The following is an 8,934-nucleotide window of genomic DNA, read 5'->3' as shown; positions in this document are numbered from 1 at the left end:
ATGGGGGAGGAACAGCAGCTGTCATGAAAATGCTGAGGGGAGGGAGGGCCGAGGGTGAATTCAATGTAGCAAGGACATGCAGAGCTGCAAACTGGCAATGAGGGATAGAAGGAAAGCACAGCCTCAGCCAAGCTCAGAGCAAGAGAGCGATCTTCTCTGTTAGACCAGAGACACAGTCCCACAAGAACTGATTCTGAGAAGGCACGGCCTCCTCTTCGCCCACTCAAAACACTGTAGTAGTGTCAACGACAATGGCAACCAGCAGTGATGCTTTGTGGCCCACTACCGTATTCCTTGAATCAACCTGAAAAAGCAAACAAGGAGAGGTGTCAGCCTGGCTGCAGCACTACTAATTGATAGGTAAAAAACATTTCCCTTCCCAAGGCTCAAGAATCATGTTTTTGTTTTTTAAATAAAGACACTGAAGAATTAAGTCCTCAAGCTGTATGGCAGTCTGACAAGTTGAATATAAACAGCAACTCCCTGAGATTATTTATAAAATGACAGGGGTGTACAATACATCATAAACACACAGATCTCTGCCCTGAATACATTAAAATGTGTAACACTGGCCTCTAATCCATGGGTCAGGAGCAATGCTCCCTCTAAGCTGTGGTGTCCTGTGAGCAAAAGTTCTGCTTTGTGAGCGACTGGCCTTAAAGTTGTGAGCAAGTGATTTGGCTACTGCATAAATTAGTTTGCTCTGGAGCCATCCTTCCTGAGCTAAGACAAAATCTGTGAGCTGGAGGCTAAAAAACTGTGAGCTAGTTCACACTAACTCAGCTTAGAGGGAACACTGGTCAGGAGGACCCTCCGGTGGGTCCCACCTACTATGTCACAAACCCCACCAGAGCTGCCAGATTTTTATGTTCTTCTAGGAAGGGCCTGCTGCTAGTGCACATGTATAGATACCAAAGACACCATGCAGCCTGCCTCTTTGCGCACACGCACACTGAGAGAAGCAGAAGTTGCTCAACAGTGCAGAAGGCTTCTCCATGACTCTGACCCATGGCTTGTTCTTCAATAGCAAACATATCCGGATGCTCAGCTTCTGTATCCTAACCCTGGCTCTCTTGGTTTCCTGCTCATGGTCCTGGCCTTCACACTAGTGAGGTCATATCTCTGGCTCTTCCAGTCATGTGACTGTGATGGCATATGACTTCCTGTTGCAAACTTGCAGCTCAATGGATCCTTCGCTGCCACCTGGGGGTAAAAGGTGGGGGCCTAGGTCTGTAAAGGTTGAAGATCACTGACCCCTGTGTTTGACAGTACAGAACTAAAAAAAGGCAGAGACAACAGCAAGCAGTAATGAAGATGAACACACAGTTACACATGCCTAGGCCTTATTTCAGTCAGGGAAACTGTTAGGTAAATAGCTTAACGGGGAAAGTTGCATTCAGTTTTATTTGGTACATATATAATCAGGAAGGCTCCCACACGGTTATCATTCCACAGAATGTGCAGGGCAATATTGTTCAGGAAGGCATTTTTTTATCAAAGGAATAGGTTTTAGTGTCTGAGAAATTTTAGGCTCCTTTCATTGCATTATTATACACACTATACTATTTTTATTTACAAAAACACTGTAATCCACCTTGATTCTCACTAAGAAATGTGAACTAGAAATTAACTAAACAAATAAATCTTCAGAACTTATATGTCTCTAAAAATTTCAGGCTTCATGGAGTATCACTCAATTCTCCCACAATTTAGCCCTTCTTCTAGGGTATGTCCCCATTTCTGAGTCACCACTACTAAGCTATTAAAGGTATGTGGGCCAGATATTCTGTTTATCTTCTTTATCCATTTCTGTTCCAGAATCCACATACACACCCCAGCACAGAAACCTCAGAAATTCAGACACCGATGCTCCTTATGCTTGTGGTTGTCCATTCTGGTCATTACCAAGATTCTTATAGTTATTATTACTTCTTGCTTCTTCTATTAATGTGGGGACAGGGTTCTGTACTTACTGCAACTTTGTCTCTAGCACATTCAGCTTCTGCCGATCAACATAGCGAGAGAAGAGAGATACAAGATTAGAGGGGGTAGTCACTGGTTTGGCCAAGACTGACTGAGGGATCCGGAGAAGCTCTCTGGTTGCCATGAACATCAGCTCTGTCCTGCAAAAGACAAAGTGGTGGTACTTTTTAAATTAAAAATTCCTATTCTTCAGAAGCACAAAAGCAGCTTATTGAAAAGTAAAACTACGATGTTTCATAAAATTATTCACACCATTCTACAATGACCCAAAAGTGATAATGCCCCCAAATATGAAGAAATTCACCCACGAAATCAAATAACCAAATTTATAAGCCACACAGGAAAGTTCTAAAACTGCAGATCCAGGGGGTCTAAAGGTTAAAAACCAGCAGTAAATGGAGCCTGCACTTCCATCTGGCCGAACAGCTTCGGCTGTTCGAGCCCCACCGTGGCCGGAGCGAGCTCCCAGCCCTATGTCCCAGCTCCCGCCCACCCAGCAGCTCAAAAGCCCGTTAAAGGGCAAGTAGACAAGTGGGGGGGCACCTGTCCTTCGTGGCGTGGCGGCGATGGCGGAGAACATGGCGGCGAGTCGAGCGAGTGAGCAGAGGCTGGGTCGCCAAGCGCGGAGGTGGGGCGACGCAGCAGGCCGGAGCCGATTGGACAGAGGCCGGCAGCGAGCACGCGCTGACGTGCGCTTGGCCCAGGCCCGGGAGGAGTCGCAACAGACAAGGAAGACCTGCGCCAGGAAACGCCGTCGCCGGACTGAGAAAGACCTCCCGCAGGAAAGATTACAACAACGAAAGACTCCACCATAGGGTGCCTGCTAGGTTAGTCACTTCCGCATTGTATGTGTGTGGCCTTAGATTAGGAATGGTATCAACTGTATGATGTAAACCACTCAGAGCCCTTAGGGGACGAGCGGTATATAAATTGAAGGAATAAAAAAATAAAAAATACTTGGAAACAAACTGGTAGCCAAAGCAACAACTGCAAAAGAGTTGCTATTTGTAATACTCTGCCCATCTAAGACATGGGCTGCAGCATTTGGCACAAAATGAATTTTCCATGTTACTTTTAAGTGCAGCCATACTTGCAACACATTTGTGATGGACTGCAAAGAAATGCAGGCTTTTTAAAATGCTGCTTCTGTCAGAGAGTCAGGGAGTTCAAGAGTTAATCTCCCCTGAATGGCCAGCATCATCTTAGAGAGGAAATAAAACAGCTGATCTGGAGGGAAATGTGTCATTCGCCTTTTAGTCTTTATCTGAAATCTAAGGTCTGGATCAGTAGCCAAAGGGTTTGGCTTCTGAGGGAAGAGACTTTGGGAGTCAGTGATTTCTGCCAAGGAATTGTCAGAAAAGTACTTCAATAGAGAGAAGAATAAGCCAGGATAAGGCCCGTTTTAATGAGCCAGGAGGGGCACGGATAAAGGCCGCTGTCAGAACCCACAGCCAACAACGAAGTACACACATTCAGGAACGGTAATACCTTTATTGAGAGCTATAGATGCAGTAACATAAGCACTGTTAAGAATGGCGGGGGCCCCTAGGGCATAATAGGATATAGGGTATTCGTATGCACCCCCCCATAGCACTGGCCAATTAGGCACCCTCTCACACACGGGATAACACTTGGAGACCATTAGGTAGCTGAAGCTGAGAACCAGGAGTCTTCCACGGTACCTAGGAGACACCCAGACAATACAACACCCTCCTGTACATCCGTAGAGATAAGCGTTTTGGCGAAAGGCAGAACAAGCATAGGAATGTAGAAGCAATTATTTATTTATTTATTTCCTTCAATTTATATACCGCTCACCCCTTGAGGGCTCTGAGCGGTTTACATGTTCAGTTGATACCAATCCTTACCTAGGGCCACATACATACAATGGGGAGAGTGACTAGCCTAACAGGCACCCTCTAGCGAGTCTTCATTGTTATCTGCGGGAGATCTTTTTCCCAGTCCGGCGATGACGTCCTTCTGGCGCAGGTCTTCCTTCGGGTCTGGGCCAAGCGCACGTCCGTGCGTGCTCGCTGCCGGCTTCTGTCCGATAGGCTCCAGCCTGCTGCGTCGCCCCGCCTCCGCGCTTGCCGTCCCAGCCTCCGCTCACTCGCTTGACTCGCCAGCCGCCGCCATGTTCTCCGCCATGTTCTCCGCCAATGTTGGTCTCTTTGCATAATAAGATACAAACTGAACTCCCCAACCCCCATGGCAGCGTAGATGACAGCCACACGTGGTTGGGCGTACAGATATGAGCAATCTGTCGACTTCTTCCAGACTGAGCTGGTCGAAGCATTCTAAACCCAGACTCGAAGATGCGCAAGGGGCCTCAGGTTCGCGAACTGTTTCAATTGTGGCGGGGAGGTCGCGGCGGAGTGTCAAGAAATAGGGCGCAAAAGCTTCACAGCCAATGTCCAATTCCCTAGCATTTTGTCTGCCCTGTGGCAGAGCCGTCAGAGACCAAATTGTTCTAAATAATTGGGCTGGGCGAGAGCTTGTGGATACAACCCTGGCTGCATAGAAATCCCTCTTCGCAGCCTTGACTGCCATCTCATAGGATCTCATAAAGATCCTATAGGATGCTCTTGTAGCCTCGTCGCGAGCTCGGTGCCACCGTCTCTCTAACCGTCTTAGCTCTTGCTTCATCAGCTACAACCCCTGGGGATACCAGGGGGCCAGCCTAGAGCGAGGGCGCAGAGAGCGCCGGGGAGCGATCACGTCAATGGCCGTGGAGAGTCGACTATACCAGTTGTCCACAAGCTCATCCAACGAACCGCCAGGGGGCATTGGATCCCGCAGGGCCAGTTGAAGCCGCACTGGGTCCATTTGGCTCCACGGGCGAGCTAAAATCCGCTCGCCACCTATACAGGGTCAGGGCGGAACATTCAAACGGGCCTTCAGGGCATAGTGGTCCGACCATGGCACTGCTTCCGCAGTGATCTGGTCCACTGTAATCCCCATTGCGAAGATTAAATCGAGCGTGTGCCCAGCCTGATGCGTGGGGGCCGATACACATTGGTCCGTAGCCCGGCTAGAGACCGCGTTATCAGCATGGACGTTGAAGTCACCCAAGACTAATAACCTAGGGTGCTCCAGCGCCCAGCCTGATACGGCCTCCAGCAGGGACAGCAGGCAGCTGGCTGGCGCGTTAGGCGGACGGTACACCAGCCAGATTGCCACACTCTCCTTCGCCTCCAGCACCAGTCCGACACACTCTAAGCCCGCAATCTCCAATGTAGGGAGCGCCCTGAAGGAGTAAGCCTCCCACACAAATATTGCCACTCCTCCCCCCTGCCCCCTAGTCTGTGATTGGTCAAGGACCGAAAACCCCGGTGGGGCAAGCTGGGAGAGAGCTACAGTCTCCCCGTCCCGCACCCAGGTCTCGGTCACGCACGCCAGGTTGGCCTGATGTTCTATGACATAGTCCCAGAGGACTGTTGTCTTGTTGTTAATAGACCTGGCATTGCACACCAATGACGGAGGGGGGTTGCTAATCCTAGCCCCACTGCCGACATCGTTTGGGATGGGATGCAGGCTGGAAGGGCACCGAGCCCTTTTGTTTCTCAGCGTCCTTCCTTTATCCCTCCGCCTGGACCCACCGCTATTTTTCCCCTACCAAAGAGCACTGGAATCTATTGTCCTGGCATTGCTGCATCGACCAGTCCACGCCATAGCTCCAGACCACCGGCCGCAAGCTAGAAAGTTGCCCAACTCCCCCACCCCACAGTCTGCTATACAAATCTAATTACAAATTGCTTATCCGTGCCAGTAAACCTACATCACCATTCATTTAAGTTTAAATATTTAACAATCTGCCTGGCACTCACACTTCCATCCTCCAGCAATCATCACTTAAGCAGAAAGTTACTCACTCCATCCAATCACCTACTCTGTGTGAATTCTGCGTGAATACCAACAGTTTAGTCTGTGTGACTAAGAGAGTTGATTCCATTCTGTGTGAATAAAACAAAGAGACTAGCCAGTGTGGCTATATCTATATATATGAGATAGAGAGAGATTATACTGAATGTATAAGCCTGTCAGAGTGGAGTTTGAGAGACTGAAGCTTTGCCAGTTATATTTACAAGTTCCTTTCTTCAGCAACTGTTCAAGATAACGAGAAAACTAATTTTTTTCTTTATTAAATAAATCAATTTTTGTTTAAACTTATCCCAGAAATCAGTACAGTACTTCCTCAGGGCCACATAGTCCTCTGAAGTGCCCAGACCCAAGGTCATACTACCAAAAGAGAGAGACTTGGAATTCCTGGTGGCAGCAGAAAACTACCAAGTTTATGTACTCAGAGAGTGTTTAAAGGTAAAACTGTTTCCCCTACAAGCAAGGACATCACAGTATCTGTGAGGTATTAAAGTTGCCATGTGGGAGAGAAGCTGCCATGATCAATATTCCAGCCACTGATCTCTTGCAAAGTAAGAAGACCATGAAATGACTTTCTTGCAAGTGACTGCAGGTGATTATTCCCAACAAACACAATCAGCACAGATAAACTCCCAACAATCAGAACGGCACAGAGCAATGGCTAAGAGTACTGGATTAAGGCTGGGGAGACCCAGGTTCAGATTCCCACTCAGCTATGAAACTAAGTAATTTTGGACTAGTCACAAAGTCACCAAATCAATCTTGCAGGGTTGAATGGAAGAGGAGAGAATTCTGCATGCATCTTGAACTCCTTAGAAGAGGCTTGGGATTAAAAATGTAATAAAATGTGAAAGGTATAAAAATGTCCTTTCCACCTTCCCTGGAACTCCAGCAATAAAGCCTCTCTGTGGTCTTTCCTCTGCCATCTTCCCTCTGCCCACCAATTTTGCAATAGAAGTGCTCTCCTAACAGCTGGAATCTCCTACTGTACACGGCCAGGATGAGGAAACCGCAAGTCCAAGAGTCCACAGTCCATGGATATTTGGAGAGTGATTCTAAACAGGCCAACTCAAAACTAATTCCCATTTTAATTATAGGGCTTACTCGCAAGGAAGCATTCTTAGAATTGCAGCCTTGGTGCTTTAAGTTGTAAAAAGTGAAAACTTAGCAAATCCTTAAGTCAACTTTTGTACAGTTTAGCCCATGGGTGAGACTGAGGGAGGGAGAGGGGGGAGGAAAGTGTTGTCCTACAACACATTAATACAGGAGCGTAGAAAATCTACATACATTGAGGAGTATTCCTCTAATTGGCAATGAGGCCATGATTTGAATGGTTTATTCATTTTCTGTTGTTACACTTCAAACAAAAGTGTAGATGAATGGGAGAAAATGTTTGAATGAAAGGCCAAAAAGAAAACATATAAGCAGTTTAAACAGTTTGTCACTGTAGCTGAGATTGGGGGAAAGCACATTTCAAGAGAGGGCAAGAAGTGAGGGGACTTTTGTCACGACCTTAAACATCTGAAAAGATTGCTCCAGAGAAGACAAGATGATGTTATCGTCCCTTGCCAACAGGCAACGTTTCCAAAATGGCAGGTACAGGCAAGGATCCACGGACTTCCTTTTAACGCTGTTATTTTGATTCAGGTGGGCTGGTCTGAAGCAACAGAACAAAGTCTGAGTCCAGTGGGGGCACCTTTAAGACCAACTAGTTTAATTCTGGGTTTAAGTTTTTGTGTGCATGCCCACTTCATCAGATATCTGAGGAAGCAGGCATGCACATGAAAGCTTATACCAAGAATTAAACTTTGTTGGTCTTAAAGGTGCCCCTGCTGGACTCAAACTTTGTTCTATTATTTTGAGTTACTGTAAAAGTCAATGCAGTATTCAAGATAAACTCCAGATTTGACCATCACTGGTTCCCTTGCTCTGAACACAGAATTAATGAGTTCCCCAGCTTTAAAGGACGCTCATTTCCATTCATGGCTCAGGATGTGCCAAAATCCCTACAACAGTGAGGGAATATACAATGGAAAGAACACCTCTGTGTCAGCGCACAATTTAAGACAATTGAAGCAGGAGATCCAGCGCTCCACCCTGTGTGGTGTCATAGTCTGAATGCTGCTCTTAGACAAGGGAAATCCAGATTCAAAACACTTGCATCATGTCCTTGGGAGTTAAGACCCACCACTTAACCTGCCTCACAGGGCTGTTTAGGAAGCCAAAATCTCTCTCTGAGAACCGCAAAAGAAGGGCAGTACATAGCAAACCATTCCTCACACACATAGCAAGCCATCCCATCATGACAACAGTGTGCAATCATGTGATGGTGTTCTGACAAAACCAGAAGAAATTTCTCTAACGTGACCTACTAGATACCACACTAACCCTTGCCTATGTTGAAGGCAGCAGTTTAAAAACTAAATTCTTTGATTTGTCAAAGAATAAATTTGAGAAGCAGGCACAGCTCGAGTTGGGCTGTTCAGACTCACCACTGGTTGTCCTGTGCGAGCTCTGAAGTAGAATCGGCACTCTGCACTTCCTCCCCACGGCTCAGAACCAAAAACAGCAGGGAGAGGCCAAACTGCACAGCAGGAGGGGGAGAAAGATCAATAGTGGAACCTTGTGCACACTTACCCAGACTTCAGTTTTGCTGGAAGCGAGTCTCAAACAAATTCCATTCATGGTTATTGGACCAAAGATGATAAAAAGGTTACAAAATAGTCAACTACGTAAGATGATGACAGGGTCAAAACAAGTCTCTTATCTTTCCCCCAAACCCAAGAAAAATGTGTAGGAACAGCCACCTGGAAGCAAGATACTAACCCGAGTACCTCACTCAGAAGAGGATGTAAGGGCTCTCTTTGCAGCCTCAAAGCTGCATTCTAGCAACAAATGTGCATGCTAATATGCCCACAACACAGCTTTGAGTTCTGGACAAGAGCACACCATTTGGGAAATCGTCTTCTTTTAAGTATATCTATCTTCCCTCTATATATAGGTATAAAGGAGCTGTGGTGGCTCAAGTGGTTAAGAAGTTGAACTGCAGGCTGTGGAAGTCAGTGGTTCAGC

General features: G+C 46.8%; 1 protein-coding gene across 3 annotated transcripts in view; it reads right to left on the bottom strand.

Annotated features, from left to right (window-relative positions):
• The window catches only part of PATL1 (protein associated with topoisomerase II homolog 1 (yeast)), a 33,845-nt gene continuing 24,911 nt past the window's right edge, over positions 1 to 8,934 (bottom strand). For all 3 annotated transcript variants that reach the window (XM_015419703.1, XM_015419702.1, XM_015419704.1), the window contains 3 exons: positions 8,355 to 8,446; positions 1,974 to 2,123; positions 1 to 304 (listed from right to left, as the gene is read on the bottom strand). In XM_015419703.1, coding sequence (XP_015275189.1) covers positions 283 to 304; positions 1,974 to 2,123; positions 8,355 to 8,446 — 264 coding nt within the window. In that variant the 3' untranslated portion in view covers positions 1 to 282. The remainder of the gene's footprint in view (positions 305 to 1,973; positions 2,124 to 8,354; positions 8,447 to 8,934) is intronic.

Source organism: Gekko japonicus, unplaced genomic scaffold (genome assembly GCF_001447785.1).
Source record: "Gekko japonicus isolate JY-2015 unplaced genomic scaffold, Gekko_japonicus_V1.1 scaffold1660, whole genome shotgun sequence".
Taxonomy (NCBI): Eukaryota; Metazoa; Chordata; class Lepidosauria; order Squamata; family Gekkonidae; genus Gekko; species Gekko japonicus.
The sequence above is the reverse complement of the archived record's forward strand: the minus strand, read 5'-3'. Positions and strand labels throughout refer to the sequence as shown.